The 20,603-nt window shown below is 37.8% G+C and overlaps 1 protein-coding gene across 2 annotated transcripts in view; it reads left to right on the top strand.

Annotated features, from left to right (window-relative positions):
- The window catches only part of SOS2 (son of sevenless homolog 2 (Drosophila)), a 113,200-nt gene that overhangs the window by 49,445 nt on the left and 43,152 nt on the right, over nucleotides 1–20,603 (top strand). The window contains exons 6-9 of one of the 2 annotated variants that reach the window (XM_011956908.1): nucleotides 1,920–2,063; nucleotides 3,844–3,954; nucleotides 9,932–10,030; nucleotides 19,484–19,611. In XM_011956908.1, the coding sequence (XP_011812298.1) occupies nucleotides 1,920–2,063; nucleotides 3,844–3,954; nucleotides 9,932–10,030; nucleotides 19,484–19,611 (482 nt within the window). The remainder of the gene's footprint in view (nucleotides 1–1,919; nucleotides 2,064–3,843; nucleotides 3,955–9,931; nucleotides 10,031–19,483; nucleotides 19,612–20,603) is intronic. The other variant, XM_011956909.1, reaches the window with a different exon arrangement.

The raw sequence follows: 20,603 nt of genomic DNA on the forward strand, positions 1-20,603 counted from the left end.
TCTAGGGGCCCTACTACAGTTACAAGTAACCTCATTAACATAAACTCAGTATTTATCAAAGGGACTCATTATGAATAACAAAAGACATTATTATCACTCAGGATATTCTTAGCATTTTAGGGGCTCTAAGACAGGAACCAGGGACAAAGACCAAAAATATGTTTCGTATACCACATGTGGTAGAGCCAGGATCCAAGTTCAGGTCTGTCAGGTTCCAAAGCCTGTGATGTTTCCATTATAAGATGCCAGAGTGAATAATAGTTGGCCATAACCTGGATGGTCAGTCATATGATATGTTTGTGTTCAGAGGTCTTGAACCTGTCTTATCCTAGATAACAGCTATGTGCCACATACGATGTTTTAGTCAGTAATAGACTATATATACCCATATATATGACAGGAATCCTGTAAGATTATACTGTATTTTTACTGTACCTTTTCTGTATGTAGATATGTTTAGATACATAAATACTTACCATTGTGTTACAGTTACCTACAGCATTCTGTACAGTAACATGCTGTACAGGCTTGTAGCCTAGGAGCAATAGGCTATACCTATGTGGCCTAAGTGTTGTAGTATACCATCTAGTTTTGTGTAAGTACACGCCGTGATATTTGCACAATGACAAAATCGCCTAACAGTGCATTTCTCAGAACATACCCCTGTCTTTAAGCAATGCATGGCTGTAGTTCACAGATGGGAGCTTGGATGAAATCTGTAATTCCTTCTCACATCCAGGAGATGGGCTCCAAATTGTGAAACTAGATTGTAGCAGGATTAGGAGTTATCTTCATTCTCATCCCAGCTCTTACCATTAACCTATAAGACTATATAGCCTAAGCTATAAGGAAAACCTAGGGCTCTGTAAGACCTTGATCAAGTCTTTTAGCGTCTTAGCCAGTTTTAAAACACTCAAAATGCCAAAATTCTTTAAGTAAAAAGTAGCTTAGAATTATCCACAGTAGGAGGTTTTAGATTTAACAAAACTATCTGGAATCTATATTTTGCAGTATTTTTACTGTCTGTTATCCAAGAGATTTTAAAATTCTCTTCCTGTTCATGATTGATTTTTACTCTGTCTTGGAATATATTAGTCTGAGATTGAATGAAGATATACCCTTAACTCATATTGTTTGGTTTTTTTGTACAACCAAATCTCTTTATTTCCAAAGACCTCTCCAACCCAAGTTAAAAGAATACACACTATGATTCCATCTTTTAATATATTAACATCAAGATGTACATGTTTGAAAATGGTTGGAATTTTATACTGGAATAATGCATACTAAACTATTAATAGTTCCTACCTCTGAGGGACATGGGGGTAAGAGGGACATGAGAGTAAACATTCATATTTTGCTCTCTCTGTCTTGTGTTTGAATCTTTTGTAATGATAATACATTCACATGTAATAACTTTTATTTTACAAAGAATGAGTTTTCCCAAGAACAAAATGCAAAAATTCTGCTATAGCTTGTTGACATTTAATGCAAATATATTGCTTTATATAATATACGAATTGTTCAAAAGTGATAATAACAGCTTTAATCATGCTCCCAATAAAATATTTGCTAAAGAAATTCTACAGTTTATTCCATAAATTTAAAAACATGTAGAAAACAATTATCACGCATAAATTAAATGATGTATTTGGTGCAGGGCTGGCAAGCCCCAAAGTTGGGGCTTAGCTTGGGACAGTTCTTGGCTTTGTCCAGGAAAGAAGCCAAAGGCATGACAACGGTAGGAACCTCTGCTGAAGCGGCAGTGTACAACAGCAGCAGAAGTACTGTTTCTTGTGGAGCAGGGCTACTCCGTAGGCAGTGTGCCTAGAGTAGCCTGTATTGCTTTTTATATTTAGTAATTTTTAAGCAGAATTCTCAATCTCACATTTCTTAACCTTTCCTTCTCTTTTTTTCAGGATATTGAAAAGATTTTTAGTAACATTTCAGATATACATGAATTGACTGTGAAACTTTTAGGTTTGATTGAAGACACAGTTGAAATGACTGATGAAAGCAGTCCTCATCCCTTAGCTGGCAGCTGTTTTGAAGATTTGGCAGAAGTAAGTTTACAAAACTATTTTATATTCTCATTAAAGTCCTAAATGCTGTACTAAGAAATTTAGAGACAAGTCTTGGCAACATAGTGAGACCTCATTTCCATAAAAAAATAAAATAATTAGCCAGGCATGGTAGTGCCCATCTGTGGTCCCAGTGACTCAGGAGGCTGAGGTAGGAGGATTACTTGAGCCTGGTAGATCAAGCCCATGATGTGTCACTGAACTCCATCCTGGGTGACAGAGTGAGACCCTGTCTCCAAAAAAAAAATTTTTTATGAAAATTAGAAGATACCACTGGCCATTGTAAAAAGATATTTAAGATTTAACCGATAACAAACTAAAATCACATTGCCTATATAGTGACACTTTCTTTATAGTGTATTTATAGCAATATTTATAGTAAAAGTTTATTTACTAGAGTATTAATATTTGGATTTTTTTTTTAAGTCATAAGTATGTTCAAGATGAAGGAAGATACATTTTATTGACCATAACTCTTTACCTTCTGTGGATTTTAAACTTAAAAGTTGGAAAGAAGGTTTATATTATTTTAATGTTTTCCAAAGTAAAAATCTTTTTGTTGTCTTTTAAATGACTATAAAAATAATGTAGCTCATTGTAAAAATATTCAGAAAAATAGAGAGATATATAAATTGGATGAAAGTCACTTTATTTTATGACATCCATAGATAACTTATCCTTATATTTTTCTGTGCATACATACAAACGTATGTGTGTTTGCAAAAATAGGATCCTACTATTTTATAACTTACTGTTTTTACTCTGTGCATCATAAACATTGTCCGTGTTAATGTATATACTTCAGCACAATTTTTAAGTATAAATAATGTGATGTTATATAGAGACACCATAACATATTTTAACTATTATCCATAGGTTGTAGAGTTTTTTCCTTTCTTTCTTTCTTTTTTTTTTGTTATTATAAACAACACTGCAACAAACATGCTTGCACTATGCCTTGATATTCCAATCCTTTTTTTTTTTTTTTGAGACGGAGTCTCGCTCTGTCGCCCAGGCTAGAGTGCAATGGCACAATCTTGTCTCACTACAACCTCCGCCTCCCTAGTTCAAGCCATTCTCTTACCTCAGCCTCCTCAGTAGCTGGGATTACAGGCGCCTGACACCATGCCTGGCTAATTTTTTTGTATTTTTGATAGAGACAGTGTTTCACTATGTTGGCCAGGCTGGCCTCGAACTCCTGAACTCATGATCCACCCGCCTCGGCCTCCCAAAGTGCTGGGATTACAGACGTGAGCCACTGCACCCAGCCATATGTTCTAATCATTTTTAAGAATGTATTCCTGGAAGTGGAATTTTAGTGCTAAAGACTGGGTATATTTTTAGAACTTTGAAACATTTTGCCACATTCACTTCCAGATAAATTCCAGTGTATATAAGCTTCCTTCTTTCTTCACCCTTTCGCTTCGCTAACTCTGGGTATTACCTTATTCTTTCTCTTTTTAATTCTTTTTTTCGAAATTTGTTTTGTTTTCATATCTGGTTCTGCAGATATACCATTCATTTTTGCCAGTCTAATGGGAAAAGAAATCTTTCTTTCTTCTCCTTCTGTTCTCTTTTTTCTTTTCATTTCTTTCTTTTCTTTTGAGATAGGGTCTCACTCTGTTGCTCAAGCTGAAATATAGTGGCACAGTCATAGCTCACTATAACCTTGAACTCCTGGGATCAAGTGATAATCTGGATCATATTAGTAGAAAATATATTCTTTTAAACCTAATGCTTTTTCTCTTTTTTTAAAAAATAGGAGCAAGCGTTTGATCCTTATGAAACATTATCACAGGACATTCTTTCACCAGAGTTTAATGAACATTTCAATAAATTGATGGCCAGACCTGCAGTTGCTCTACACTTTCAGGTAAACTTAAATTGAAGGTTTTTTGTTGTTGTTGTTTATAAAGCAAATCAATAAATATCTCACTATTTTATCCTTCAAATATTTGTAATTCTAGAATACTTCTAATTCTTCAAATCTTGTTCATTCTAAACCTATTTTAGTTTATCTTTTGTTTTCTCTCTGGAGCTCTATCTGTTCTTATTGTAGAAATCTTTTATAGTACAACATCACGAATACTGAATGACCAGAAGAATTTGTCACATACTAGATATGGGATGTAAAGATGAATCTGGCCGGGTGCGGTGGCTTGTGCCTGTAACCCCAGCATTTTGGGAGGCCGAGGCAGGTGGATCACTTGAGGTCAGGAGTTTGAGACCAGCCTGGCCAACATGGTGAAACCCTGTCTCGACTAAAATTGCAAAAGTTAGCTGGGCGTGGTGGCGGGTTCCTGTAATTGCAGCTACTCAGGAGGCTAAGGCAGGAGAATCACTTGAACCCAGAAGGCAGAGGTTGCAGTGAGCTGAGATCACGCCACTGCCCTCCAGTTTGGGTGGCATAATGAGACTCCGTCTCAAAAAAAAAATTAAAAAATAAAGATGAATCTGGAGTGTGATTTGAGGATTATGTTCCCTATAGGAGGAAGAATTGGAGAAATCTTAAAAAGTTGAGATAACCTCAACCTCCTATATACTCATACTGATTTTTCTATGAGGCCTACTATTTAAAGGAGATAAATACTGTATTGAGGGAGAGTGTACAAGTTAGTTGGGTCAGGAATACACTTAGATAAAATGAAAATACGTGGAGAGATACACCCAATAAAATTTTATTTTTACTATCTCAACACTATAACAAAAGTTATGTTGGCATAGGTGATACTTGACTAAATGTGTAAAACTTCTACATCTAAACTGACTTTTCCAGCCAGACGTGGTGGCTCGTGCCTGTAATCATAGCACTTTGGGAGGCTAAGGTCAGAGGATTGCTTGAACCCAGGTTTTTGAGACCAGCTTGGGCAACATAGGGAGACCTCGTCTCTACAAAATATAAAAACTTAGCCAAGCGTGGTGGCATGCACCTGTGGCATGCACCTGTGGCATGCAAAGAGAATTGCTTGATCCTGTGAGGTCAAGGCTGCAATGAGTCATGATCATGCCTCTGCACCCCAGCCTTGGGTGCAGAGTGAGACCCAGTCTCAAAAAAATAAAAATTAAAAAAAAACTGGCTTTTACCCCTTGACATTTGAATATGGTAAAATCTTTATTGTCCTAAAACAAGCAAGCAAGCAAATGAACAAACCTTTCTTTAGTAGAATAAGTAACTAGAGTGAAGAAAGTTTTTTCATTTCCTCTCTCATTTTTTTCTTTGCAGCCAATTGTCTTTATATTATTTTTTACTATTCTTTATGAAAACACTACCATGTATGTTTTAATCAGGATATAAACTGCCTTTGACAAGTAACTTAATTGCCAAATCCAGTAGATATTTTTATTTCATACTTATGTCTGTAGTATTTGTTACTGCTCTTATCTCTGGGTTCCTGTATACCTGAAGACTGGCCGCGATGGCTCATGCCTATAATCCCAGCACTTTGAGAGGCTGAGGGAGGTGGATCACCTGAGGTCAGGGGTTCAAGACCAGTCTGGTCAACATGGTGAAACCCTGTCTCTACTAAAAAATGCAAAAATTAGCTGGGTGTGGTGGCAGGCACCTGTAATCCCAGCTACTCGGGAGGCTGAGGCAGGAGAATTGCTTGAATCTGGGAGGCGGAGGTTGCAGTGAGCCGAGATCGTGCCACTACACTCCAGCCTAGGTATCAGAGCAAGACCCTGTACCCCCACCCAAAAATATAGATAGATAGATAGATAGATAGATAGATAGATAGATAGATAGAGATACACACACGCACACACACATACACACACTATCCCGGTGTGGTGGTGCACACCTGTAGTTCCAGCTACTACAGAGGCTGAGGCAGGAGGATCACTTGGAGGCTGGAGAATCGCTTGAACCCAGGAGGTGGGGGTTGCAGTGAGCCAAGATTGCACCATGGAGCTCAGGCCTGGGCTACAGAGTGAGACTCTGTCTCAAAAAAAAAAAAAAAAAAAGAGAAAGAAATACCTGAGACTGGGTAATTTATAAAGAAAAGAGATTTAATTGGCTCAGAGTTCCACAGGCTCTACAGGAAGCATGGCTAGGGAGGCCTCAGGAAATTTACAGTCATGGCGGAAGGCAAAAGGGAAGCAGGCACGTCTTCACATGGCCAAAGTAGGAGGAAGGAGCAGGGAGGTGCCACACACTTCTAAACAACCAGATCTCCTGAGAACTCTATTACAAGAACAGCATTAAAGGAAGAAATCTGCCCCCATGATCCAGTCACCTCCCACTAGGCCCCACGTCCAACATTGGGGATTACAGTTAAACATGAGATTTGGACGGGGACACAAATTCAAACCATATCAGCTCCTGTGATACTACATGTTCCCAATTTTCATCTTCTCTGATTGCTTCTTCTCAGTCTCTTAATTATAGCTATTATCCAACTTCTGTTATCAGCCCCTGTTTTTCTGTTCTTCTGTACTCTTCTTGGGTGACTTCATCCATATCTATATACTGGTGACTTCTTATTTGTATTTCCAGACCATCACTTTCTTTTAAGCACTCTGTATATATGTGTATGTGTCTATACACTTTTATATAACCAGCTGCCTTGAATTGATGCACTTGGATCCCCTAAATGCACTTCAAATATGACATGTTTAAAACTGAAGTTACCATCTTCTCCCTGCCTTCTGTACTCTGAATTCCCATTATTTATTATCTTCCACTTCTCTACTCTCAAAAATTTGTTATCATGGAATAAAAATTATACTTAATTCTCAAAATTACTTCAAGAGAGGAATATTTTTAAAGTTGACTCATATTTTCATATAAACCATAAAGTATGCATTAAATACACAGTCTATAAGAACTTTGGATACTCATTAAAAGCACTCACAACACATTCCTTGTTTCAGTCCTATTTTATTAGGAATTTTTGCTGTGAAATTTGAATGTTAAAGGGCCTAATTATTAATAAAGCTGTCGCCCTAGATATTCAGTGAAATTGGAAGAGTTAGATGAAATCCTTTTTCAGGCCAAACTCACTTGTTTTTACTTAAAAAAAAATTCCGTGTAAGATAAAATAACGCTTCCTTAATAAAACTAAAAACAAAAAGCATCTTTAGAAGCTGTGTAGCATACTTTATTTATTTAGAGACAGTGTCTCACTCTGTTACCCAGGCTGGAGTACAGTGGCACAATCTCAGTGCATTGCAACCTCCACCTCCTGGGTTCAAGCAATTCTCCTGCCTTAATCTCTCGAGTAGCTGCGAGTACAAGTGTGGACCACCACGCCTGGCTAATTTTGGTATTTTTTGGTAGAGACAGAGTTGCACCATATTGGCTAGGCTGTTCTTTTGACCATGAGGCACCGTGCCTTGACTGTATAGCACACTTTAAAAAATAAGATTTGAAGTTAGAACTTAAGGCTTTGGGTCAATTAATAGTTTTTGTTTGTTTGTTTGAGACAGAATCTTTCACCCAGGCTGGAGTGCAGTGGCGTCATCTTGGCTCACTGCAACCTCTGCCTCTTGGGTTTAAGGAGTCCTCCTGCCTCAGTGTCCTGAGTAGCTGGGACTGCAGGCGCATGCCACCACACCTGGCTAATTTTTGTATTTTTAGTAGAGACAGAGTTTCACTGTGTTGGCCAGGCTGTACTCAAACTCTTAACATCAGGTAATCTGCCCGCCTCTGCCTCCCAAAGTGCTGGGATTACAGGCGTGAGCCATCCTGCCCAGCCCCAATTAATAGTTGTATTACCTTGAGCAATTCACTTAATCTCTGAGACTCAGTTTGCTCATTAGTAAAATGGTGATCATAATGATATATATCTCTTATAGTTATTAGGAAATTAAATGGTAATATATATAAAGCATAAGCATAATGTTTGATGTATACTCAAATGTAGCTCCTGTTATTGTCCGAGGACTCCTTCCACTGTAAATACATGCTACAAAAATTTTATAATGCACTTTGTCAGCCATTGTAGTACAAATTAGCAAAACAGTTGATCTTGTAGACTGATTTTGAAGTTTCATATTGGTTTCGTTTCAAGCACTATATATAAAATATCCAGAGTAATTCACTATATTAATTAGATTAATGCTGTCTTAGTCTATTCAGGCTGCTCTAATAAAATATCATAAACTGGATGGCTTATAAACAATAGAAATTTATTTCTCACAGTTTGAGTTTGGAAAGTCCTATATCAAGAGGCTAACAGATTTGGTGTCTAGTGAGGGTTTGCTCTTCTGGTTCATAGATGGTGCTTTCTTATTGTGTCCTCACATGGTGGATGGCACAAACAAGCTCCCTTAGGCCCCTTTTATAAGGGCACTAATCCTGTTCACAAGGGCTCTGCCCTCATATCCTAATCACCTCCTAAAGGCCCCACCTCTTAATACTGTTGCATTGGGGATTAGGTTTCAATATATGACTTTTGAGGGAACACAAACATGCAGATCATAACAAATGTCAAAATGAATTAATCTTTAAGAAAATTGGTGGCACTTTTTGTGTATCCTAGTAAGAAGTTTGGTTACTGGGTAATACGTCTGTTGAACAGATTATAATTTAACTTTAACAAAATGTGAAAATTATGGGAATATTTTTGAAGATTTTTTTAAAGCAGCATATCAGATTCTTTCTCACATTATATATTGGTGTGGTTGGTATTTTTCTTATGGCAAGAAATACCAGTAAGTCAGCTATATAGACATTTAAAATTAACATGAATTAAATCCATTATAAATTTTAGAAAACCATTTATTCTGCAGTAGTTTCCAAAACTGGGGTATACCTATCCCAAGCTATATACTAAGATTTTTCAGGATATGTAAAGGCACAGAGAGCTTTAAGGGAATCTATTTCTAGTCTTCGGAGACGTTGTTTACGTTTTTTGCGTTGTCTTTTCCAAATTCTCTTATTTGTTAACTTTTGCTGTATGTATTTCCCATTATGCATTGATCTAAGATGTGAAAACCTCTAGGGCACCAAACAGGAAAAAAAAAAAAAACAAAGTATTACCTCTGTGGGAGAGTTCACTGAGTACAAAGCAAAAGAGTTTGCAAAAGAAGGTTATAGGGGGATGCTAGTAAAAATTCTTGGTAGCCAAAATGTCATATCTATCTATGTTATGTCATATCTATCTGCCTAAGAATTAAGACGTGATATACTTATCACAAGGGTTTATATTAACCTTATTGTAAGTACTTTATCATCATTTATTATAAAGAAGAGGAGAAACTTGTAAAGTTCTCATACCTTGATGTAATATGTTAGAAGCAGTTGTAGTTTCATCCAGAGGCTTCTAATCCTTGAGACCGTGACATTAATATGTTCGTTTGAATTTAACAATAAAGTTTGACTTCTGACAAAGACTGGTGTTACTGTTTATTTTGACAGTGAAGATCGGCTTTGTCAATTAAGTTGTATGACAGACATTTTTCATAAATGAGCTAAATCTGAAATTTTATTCAATTATTGTTTGGTGAAATACATATAGATCACATTTACAATATACAGCATCCCCTGAAATGCATCTTTTGTAACTATGTAAATTTAAAACATTTTAAAATTGTGCAAGAGGGTGCATAGCTTCTCAGAATTCCTTTAGGGTATGTGGAAGCCAAAACATAAGCTGCAGAGGATTATTGTGAAAGTTATTTTAGCCACATAAAAGAAAACGAATGTATATATTTCTCTAATAACTTAAAGGAGGAAAGGAAGAAAAGAACAACTTGATATACAGCACTTCAGTTTCAATATAGAACATGTATTCTGTTGTAGTTTTGATAAGTCTGTATCTCAAATTTTTAGTGGCCGTTTCTGTTAGGCACTGCTGTTGCATGTCCTTGATGTCAGAGACATACTGTGATATCTTTTTGCTTTGCAGTCCATTGCTGATGGCTTTAAAGAGGCAGTTCGTTATGTCCTTCCACGTCTTATGCTGGTGCCAGTGTATCACTGTTGGCACTATTTTGAGTTACTAAAGGTAAGATTTTATAACATAGAATCTCAAAGTACTTATCTAATAGAAAAGTTTACTTTTTAAAATTAATTTTGGAGACACACATTACCAGTCTTTTAGTTCTTATTTTATGTAATTAATAACTTTTATATATAACTTTGCTCTAAATTTCTATCTTGTTTATCTTATAAAAGAAATAACTTTTGAAGTTAATATTTTTTTCTGTGCAGTGTTGTATTCTTCCTCTCTTAGCTGGGACCCAAGCAGCACATTAAAAATATATGTATAACTTTACAAAAAGTTCTCTGCTCTATTTTAATTAACTAGCCAGCCAGTAGTCCTGGTCACATTGGCTAAGAGGGTTTGGGAGGCTAGTGATTAATTGGTGGCAAAAGTAGCTGTGGTTTAGGATGAGTCAGGCCATTATAGTCAATGACCTGATCTTAAATGCAGACCTAGTAGCAGAGATTTTAAAAAAGCAATCATCCAGGTAAGGGAAAAGTTTTTTTTTAATTATGTGGTCAAACCAGCATTTTTAAATGTTGGCAATGTTAGAGGGCAACTCTAAGACTAATGATAGGACTTCTAATAAGACATGAACTATATTTTTTAAAATTTAGGCATCCAAATATACATCTGGGGCTGTACATATGAAGCCTGCATATCTTTTGATGAGTTCTTTATGGATCCATTAGTATCCATGGAGACTTACACAATGAAGTTGCTCATCTATTTGTGGATAAAAGCTGGCTTCCTCCAGCATCAAATGCTGTGGGTAGTAGCACTCCATAAAAAAGAACATAAAAAAGAGATAAGTATTCATTAGAAGTAATCATATATATTCCTTGCCTAGATGCCTACAAGATATACATAGACTTATTCTGGCTTTTATTTTAATGTTATTACCGTGGATTAGATGGAAAAAGTCTTAACTGTCTCTCTAAACCAACGATGTGGTATCCTAAAGGAGAGGTACAAAATAATCAAGCAGAAAGATACTTTGCTTCTAAAGAGCAGTGAAAAAGTTGGAAGCTGGACATGGTGGCACAAGCCTGTAGTCCCACCTACTTGGGAGGCTAAAATAAGAGGATCACATGAGGTCAGGAGTTCAAGGCCAGCCTGAGCAACATAGTAAGACTCTGTCAAAGAGAAAAAAAAAAAAGTTGAGAAAGAACATTTTACTGAGCAAGATATGTAGGAATTACAGTTGAGAAGGGGCCATAATCTGAAAGTAGACAGAAGTTCTTAGATGTTAGCTAGAGTCAGTGAAAATCAGTAGCAGTGATAGAGATAAATGAATGGATTGTCACCAGAAAATCTCCATCTCTCATATGCTCACTTTGGTAATCACTCCTACCTTTAAAAGATCAAGGGGAGGCCGGGCGCGGTGGCTCAAGCCTGTAATCCCAGCACTTTGGGAGGCCGAGACGGGTGGATCACAAGGTCAGGAGATCGAGACCATCCTGGCTAACACGGTGAAACCCCGTCTCTACTAAAATACAAAAAAAAAAAAATTAGCCGGGCATGTTGGCGGGCGCCTGTAGTCCCAGCTACTCGGGAGGCTGAGGCAGAAGAATGGCGTGAACCCGGGAGGCGGAGCTTGCAGTGAGCTGAGATCCGGCCACTGCACTCCAGCCTGGGCGACAGAGCGAGACTCCGTCTCAAAAAAAAAAAAAAAAAAAAAAAATCAAGGGAAATTGTGTAAGGAATTAGAAATGGGAAAAGAAACACTCATTGATGAGTTCTCATGCTTGTCCAAAGGCAGCAGATATTCTTATTACTAGGTAGTGGTAATTTGGGGCTTCAAAGAATGAATAAAGAGAGCCAGGTGTGGTGGCTCATGCCTGTAATCCCAGCACTTTGGGAGTTCAAGGGGGATCAAATCACTTGAGGTTAGGAGTTCGAGACCAGTCTGGCCAACATGGTGAAATCATGTTTTTAGTCTCTATTAAAAATACAAAAATTAGCCAGGTGTAGTGGCACATGCCTGTAATCCCAGCTACTCAGGAGGCTGAGGCAGGAGACAGCTTGGGCAACAGAGCGAGACTCTATCTCAAGAAAAAAAAAAAAGAAAAGAAAAAAAAGAATGAATAAAGAGAAACTACCCATGTCTGATCAATGAAACTGTAACCCTTAGAATAAATATGGAATATACTCAGTTTTAATTAATGCACAGCAACAACAAGAACAAATGGAGATGTGGAATGGAAAGACAGGCCTTAGAAAAGATTAGAAATAGCAAAAGATTTGAATCACTTCACAAAACAGGATATCCAAAATGGCAGTAAACGTGTATTCAAACTCATTAAAAGTCAAGGAAATGCAGTTAAAACCACAGGATACCATTACATACACACCAGATTACAGAAATTTGAAAGTCTGAAAATATCCATAAACAGCAGCATGAACTATTTGCATTCAGCTAGGAATGAAACTGCATAACCCACTTTGGAAAACTGCTTGGCATTACCTTTTAAATTAAAAAATATGCATACTGTGTGACTAGGCAGTTCCATCCTTGAATATATACTCTAAAGAAACAAAATGTATGCACATGTATACCAAGAGAAATGTACAAGAAAGTCTATACCAGGTGTCAGTAATAGCAAACCCTGTTTGCCAACCAGAAAAGGGTAAATAAATTGTGGTTCAGTCAGGTAATGAAAGAAAATTACACTGGAACAACACACATCAATGACGCTTACAAATAAACTTTGAGAGATAATATTTCATTGGTGTGTTATATTTATTTATCCATTCATCTGTTGATAGACCACTGAATTATTATTATTTTTTTTTAGATGGAGTCTTGCTCTGTCACCAGGCTGGAATGCAGTGGTGCAATCTCAGCTCACTGCAACCTCTGCCCCCTGGGTTCAAGCAATTCTCCTGTCTCAGCCTCCTGAGTAGCTGGGACTGCAGGCGCATGTCACCATACCCAGCTAATTTTTGTATTTTTAGTAGAGAGGGGGTTTCACCATGTTGGCCAGGATAGACTCCTTCTCTTGACCTCGTGATCTGCCCATCTCAGCCTCCAAAATGCTGGGATTACAGGCATGAGCCACCGCGCCTGGCCGACTGTTGGATTTTTTTTTACCTTTTGGTTACTATAAATAATGCTTCTGTGAATGTGGGTGTACAAATATGCCTTTGAGACCTTGTTTTGAATTCTTTTATGTATATACCTGGGAGTGGAATGGGTGGATCGTATGGTAATTTTATCTTTAATTTTTTGAGGAACTACCATACTGTTTTTCATAGTAACTGCACCATTTTACATTCCTACCAACCGTGCACAAGGTTCTGATTTCTCCACGTCTTTACCAAACCTTGTTAATTTCTTTCTTTCTTTTTTTGAGATGGAGTTCCACTCTTGTCACCCAGGCTGGAGTGCAATGGCATGATCTTGGCTCACTGCAACCTCCGCCTCCCAGGTTCAAGCGATTCTCCTGCCTCAGCCTCCTGAGTAGCTGGGATTATAGGCGCCCGCCACCATGCCCAGCTAATTTTTTGTATTTTTAGTAGAGACAGGGTTTCACTATGTTGGCCAGGCTGGTCTCGAACTTCTGACCTCAGGCAATCCACCTGCTTCGTCCTCCCCAAGTGCTGGGATTACAGGCGTAAGCCACCATGCCTGGCCTGTTTTTTTGTTTGTTTGTTTTTTTGTTAATAGTAGTCATCCTAATGGATATGAGGTGGTATCTCATTGTGGTTTTGATTTTAATTTTCTTAATGACTAGTGATGTTGAGTATCTTTTATGTGCTTCTCAACTATTTGTATATCATCTATTTTATTGTGTTGTTTTTGGGACAGGGTCTTGCTCTGTTACCCAGGCTGGAGTACAGTGATACAATCATGGCTTACTGCAGCCTTGACCTCCTGGGCTCAAACGACCCTAGTACAGTGAATTAGAGACAAATTGATAATTTATTGGAATTTCCCTTTGCTATGGGCACACATGTCCATAGTAGATGTAGCATTTGGTAGGAGTTTCAACAAAAGCAGGGTAAATATTCCAGTGAAGTCTCATACAGAATTAAGAAAAAACTTACATGAAATATAAAATCTTGGACAGGATACATTTGTAGACAACTAGGGATAATGATGAGTATCAGGTAGCAAGGAATATATTCTTCAGCTAGGTTCATAAGATATTACCCATTAAAGCCAGGCACAGCAGGTCATGCTTGTAATCCTAGCACTTTAGGAGGCCAAGGAAGGTAGATTACTGAAGCTCAGGAATTTGAGACCAGCCTGGGTAACATGGCCAAACCCCATCTCTACAAAAAATTAGCTGGATGTGGTGGCGCATGCCTGTAGTCCAAGCTACTAGGGGGTCAGAGGGTTAAAGCAGGAGGATCGCTTGAACCCGGGACATTGAAGCTGCAGTGAGCCAAGATCGTGCCACTGCATTCCAGCCTAGTTGACAAAGTGAAACTTTGTCTCGAAGAAAAAGGAAAGATATTACCCATTAATGAACAATCACTTTTATTTTTAATTTTAAGCATACATAGCAAGGGTATCTTTTCTCTTTGATCTCTTTTCCAAAGTACACTCATTTCATTTTATTTCTTAAACTCAGTAGTTTTCCAGTTTGTTTTCAACATAGAAAGAACCCATTTCAACTCAGTGGTCATCAGATTTAGACACAGACCAGTGTTTTGCATAGCTGTGTCTGGTGTCATTGTAGAGCGACAGGGTATTAGTGTAGCAAAAAAGCAGAGACTTTGGGGTTAGAGCTCCTGGGTTTGGATACAAACTCTCCTATTTATACTGGGCAAATTACTTAATTTCTCTGTGCCTCATTTCCTTCATCTGTAACATACGATAATAGTACCTTGTCTTACAGAGTTGTAATTAAAAGTTAAATAAGCTAATACATAAAAGAGGGTGCCCAGAGTAGAGCTCAAAAAACATTCATTATTGGTCTAAATACTTAACAAAATCATACAGTAGTCATTTATTCCAGTTACTACTGACAACCACCTAGTGGGTACCTACCACGTGCAGGTAAACTAAAAAGGAATAGAACGTGTCCCTAGGCATTATTGTGTTCACAATTTAGTGAAGAAAATAGATGTCAAACAAATAATTACAATATTATTAAGAGCCTAATAGAAGTACTACTATGAGATCAATAAAGCAGGAGTTACTAGCTCTGCTTAGGGAAGTCAGAAAAAAATCATATTAATTTTTCCTTTGTTTAGTGAAGTAAAAAAAAAAAAAATTGGTTTTGGGTATATAGGGATTCGTCCTACTGCAAGTGAGTGAAGAGTGTGTGCGTGTATGGGTATGTGTGTGTGTGTGTGTCATTATTTATTTGGGGGAGTCGTGAAAGACAAATGCTGAGGAACCCTGCAGAATAAAAGAGACAATAGAAACATGACAATTTAGTGCATCATGGACCAGTTCCTGTTTTGGGGGAAAATATTACCTTAAAGGATGTTATTAGAACAATTGGCAAAATTGGAATATACACTATAGATGAGATTACAGATTAATCTAATCAGTGTTAAATGTCCTGAAGTTGATCACTATACTGTGATTCTGTAAAAGAAAATCCTTGTTGTAAGATGAATTATTAGAAACATTAAAGGAGTAAAGGAGAGTGATACTAGTTGAGAGTAATTTGTGATACATTTGACGTTTCTTTATATTCCAAAAACTACTGCAAAACCATTCAGCCATAGCCCCCCTTCCTGTGCAAGGAACTGAATGGATAGTATCACAAACTACTGAAAAAACAGTCTGCACACACTGGCACACAGAATGATGAAGCATGTGACAAAATGTTAAAAATTGGTGATTCAGAGTATTGCAGGAGTTATTTGTGTTACTTTTACTACAACTTTTCTATAAATTTGATATTTCAAAAGAAAAAATTTAAGAGGGAGAACGCATAATCAGAAGGCATCTTCAAGAGGAAGCATTTCAGCTGTGTCCTAGCAGCTAAATTCACCAGGTGGATGAGGAGGTTAGAGACTGATATGTAGAAAGCTAATAGGGGCATGAAAGTGCATTACTTATTTGCACATAGTTCAGTACAGTAATTTTTCTTTTTCTTTTTCTTTTTTTTTTGAGACAGTCTTGCCCTGTCACCCAGGCTGGAGTGCAGTGGTACGATCTCGGCTCACTGCAAGCTCCGCCTCCAGGTTCAAGTGATTCTCATGCCTCAGTCTCCCGAGTAGCTGGGATTACCGGCGTGCACCACCATGTCCAGCTAATTGTTTTGTATTTTTATTTTTGTGTTTTTAATTTTTATTTTCATTTTTTGCGGCGGGGAACGGAGTCTCACTCTATCACCCAGACGGAGTGTAATGGCACAATCTCGGCTCACTGTATTCTCTACCTCGCATGATCAGGTCATCCTCCTACCTCAGCCTCCCAAATAGCTGGGACTACATGTGCACATCACCACGCCCGGCTAATTTTTGTATTTTTTGTATAGACAGGATTTTGCCATGTGCTCAGGCTGGTCTTGAACTCGTGGGCTTAAGTGATCTTCCCGCCTTGGCCTCCCAATATGTTGGGATTACATGTGTGAGCCACCTTGCCTGGCCCAGTAATTTCTGTGTAAGATGTTTGGAATACATTCTTTTACGTATCTGTAGAATATTAGTTGGATATTCATTAATATGATGTTTATCAAACCTCACTGCTGAAAATTCAAGAAATATTTAGCAAATTATTGGATTATTTTGCCAAACAGAGCCGTTGTTTAACATAACTCCATTACCAGGAAATCCCACTCTAAATATCCTCAATTTTGTCCTCTTTACAGCTTATAATTATTACATGATTATTTAAAAATGACGCGTGGAAGAGTTTGAGCAGCCTTAAGACCAAGTAGACAATGAAAGTTTGGTATCTTCATACCTTTTTGGTAGAATCTCACTACTGGTGATAATTTAGATATTTGGATCAACAAAAACAATAAGAATAAAACAGTTCTAATTAAGCATTTGATATCATCAACATTCATATTTATTAAAGAAATATTTTAGAGTAGAGCTGAGTAGACCCTTTCTATAAGACATCTTTAAAGAAGACTCTGTAAGAAATCTTTAAAGCCGCAAAATAAGTGATTTTGCTAGTAACTTTCACCTGTAGAAGTCAGAATAACCAAGCACAGATCCCTTTTCAAACTTTCTGATATTTTGACTTTGCTTCCATCCTTTCTATTGCTTACTCTAGAGATTAAGGTATTACTTCTAATGATAGTCATTTACATTATTTATGTTGCTAATCTCTTGATGACAAGATCTCTACATGTGTCTTGAAATAAAATCAAATGGCTCTGCACTTCATGTAGAGAATAATTTCTAAGACATATGAATAAAAGGTAATGGACAAAGTTCTCAAACAATATCCAGTTAGTTGCTGAGGAAAGGGAACCATTGCTGAATGCTTTTGAGATTGCTCTTGGAATATAAGGAAAATTTTAATTTATCACAAAATCTCTAATAAGTTAGTTTAAGATCACAAAATAGATTTAAGTTTTTAAAAATTTTCTGAAGTGATCTAATTCCCCATATCCTTGCATAAATATATATTTATAAATACATTATATATATAATATCTATATGATGATCCAGTTTGAATTCTTCTTTCAAAAAGATTAAAACAGTTTGAGAGCAGCCTGGGCAGCATAGCGAGACTCCACCTCTATGGAAAAAATTTTTTAAAAATTAGCCAAGCATGGTGGCACACATCTGTAGTTCCAGCTACTTGGGAGGCTGAGATGGAAGGATCACTTGAGTCCAGGAAGTTGAGGCAAGGCTGCAGTGAGCCATGATCACCTCACTGTACTCTAGTCTGGGTGACAGAGTGAGACCCTGTCTCAAAAAAAAAAAAAGTCAAAACATTGGAGCACAATACAATCCACTCTGAATTATTTACTATAAGTAAATTTTCTTTCTTTCTGAGAGTGAAATACAAGAGAAAATTTTGGGGCAAATGAAATAGAGCCAGAGTTTTAGGGATTAATAAGTCAGTTTCTAAATCTTACTTCTAAAGGTTGAGATAAAATGTTAATTTTCATGGTTTCTTGACATTTAATGTAAAACAGCAGTGGAATCCTTTGAGAGATGCAGTTTACAGAAAAGTTTATGATGGATTGAAGTGTTAAAAGTACACTTGATTACGTTATATAACAAAGATTTGTAAACTTTTTGAAATTGCTAAAACAAAGTAATCATTAGAGAATATTAAATGGTTTATAGTTATTTATCTTATTTTCTCTATTCCTAGTCACTAATGAATAAAAGTAAGTTGAAAGCTTCATGCTTTAGATGTTTTAAACTTTTTTAGTATGTTTGGAAAATATAGCCTGGCACAATGGCTCACGCCTGTAATTTCAACACTTTGGGAGACAGAGGTGGGAGGATAGCTTGAGCCCAGGAGTTTGGGACCAGCCTACTGAGACCCTGTCTCTACAAAAAATAAAAATAAAAATAAAAAAAATTAGCTGGGCTAGGTTCAGTGGCTCACGCCTATAATCCCAGCACTTCGGGAGGCCAAGGCAGGTGGATCATGAGGTCAGGAGATTGAGACCATCCTGGCCAACATAGTGAAACCCCATCTCTACTAAAAATACAGAAAGTAGCCAGACATGGTGGCACATGCCTGTGATCCCACCTACTCAGGAGGCGGAGGCAGGAGAATCCCTTGAACCAGGGAGTTGGAGGTTGCAGTGAGCCAAGATGGTGCCACAGCACTTTAGCCTGGCGACAGAATGAGACTCCTTCTCAAAAAAAAAAAAAAAAAATTAACTGGATGTGGTGGCATGCTACTGTGATCCCAGCTACTCGGGAGGCCTTATGCCTAGGAGGTCCAGGCTGCAGTTAGCCCTGCCACTGTACTCCAGCCTGGGTGACAGAGTGAGTGAGACCCTGTCTCAAAAAAAATAGAAAATAAAAATAAAATGTCCAAATGGTTTTTACAGTTGTTGTTGTTTTTGTTTTGTTTGTTTGTTTTTTTCTGCTTGCTATGCTCATGTTAGTTTGTATCTGTATTGTGTGATTGTGTTTATATTTATAGAAAGAGGGTTGGGCCAGGCCTGGTGGCTCACACCTGTAATCCCAGTACTTTGGGAGGCAGAGGCAGAAGGATAGCTTGAGCAAGTGTTCAAGACCAGTCTGGGAGACATAGCAAGACCCTGTCTCCACAGAAATTTTAAAAATTAGCTGGGTGTGGTGGCATTCGCCTGTGGTCTCAGCTACTTGAGAGACTGAGAGTGGAGGATCATTAGAACCCAGGAGCTCAAGACCACAGTGAGCGAGACCCTGTTTCCAAAAAAAAGAAAGAGGGTTGGTTTGAGAGGTCAGTAGGTATATATAAAATTATAGCTGTTTTTACTAAGTATCTATAAAATTAATTTAGAGTTGATAATATCTGTTGCTGCTTTCTCTATTACTAGAAAATTGGGAGAAGAATCAAACAATGCAGTTTTTATTTTTCTTTCTGTTTTTTCTTAGCAATTGAAAGCATGTAGTGAAGAACAAGAAGACAGAGAATGTTTGAACCAAGCTATTACTGCTCTCATGAATCTCCAAGGTAGCATGGACCGAATTTACAAGCAGCATTCACCTAGACGCCGACCTGGGTAATTCCAAAGTGTTGAAAATGTGAATGCCTCTGCTTACTTTGTTGTCTCTGATGCTGGTTTTCTAAAGAAGTGTGATTTTTTGTGATAGTTACATTCTTGAAAGTTGTGCTTGTCATACTTTTATATACTTTTATCTTGGTCATTTACTCTTTTTACTCTTTTTTCCTTTTCCTTTCCTTTTTTTTTTTTTTTTTTTTTTTTTTTTTTTTTGTTCTTTTTTCTTTTTCCTTTCCCTTTCCTTTTTTTTTTTTTTTTTTTTTTTTTTTTTTTGAGAAGGAGTCTCTGTTGCCTGGGCTGGAGTACGGTGGTATAATCTCAACTCACTGCAACCTTCACCTCCTGGGTTCAAGTGATTCTACTGCCTCCGCCTCCCAAGTAGCTGGGACTACAGGAGCCCGCCACCATGCCCAGCTAATTTTTGTATTTTTAGTAGAGATGGGGTTTTACCATGTTGGCCAGGCTGGTCTTGAACTCCTGACCTCAAATGATCTACCTACCTCAGCCTCCCAAAGTGCTGGGATTACAGGTGTAAGCCACCGTGCCCAACCTTTTTTTTCTTTTTCTTAAGAGACAGGGTCTCACTCTGTTGCCCAGGCTGGAGAGCAGTGATGTGATCTCAGCTCACAGCAGCCTCAATCTCTTGGGCTCAAGTGGTCCTCCTGCCTCAACCCTCTGGAGTAGCTGGGACTCACATAGCTGGGTGGCACATGCCACCACACCTGCCTAATTTTTGTATTTTTTGTTGAAACAGGGTTTTGCTGTGTTGCCCAGGCTGGTCTTGAACTCCTGGGCTCAGGTAATCTGCCTGCTTTGGCCTCCCAAAGTGTTGGGATTGCAGGTCTGAGCCACTGCACCTGGACAACCCAGCCTAGTCTTAAGCCACTGCTGGGCACGGTGGCTCATGCCTGTAATCCCAGCACTTTGGGAGTTCAAGGGGGGTAAATCTTCTGAGGTCAGGAGTTCGAGACCAGTCTGGCCAACATGGTGAA

The sequence above is a fragment of the Colobus angolensis genome, unplaced genomic scaffold (assembly GCF_000951035.1).
Source record: "Colobus angolensis palliatus isolate OR3802 unplaced genomic scaffold, Cang.pa_1.0 Scaffold428, whole genome shotgun sequence".
Taxonomy (NCBI): Eukaryota; Metazoa; Chordata; class Mammalia; order Primates; family Cercopithecidae; genus Colobus; species Colobus angolensis.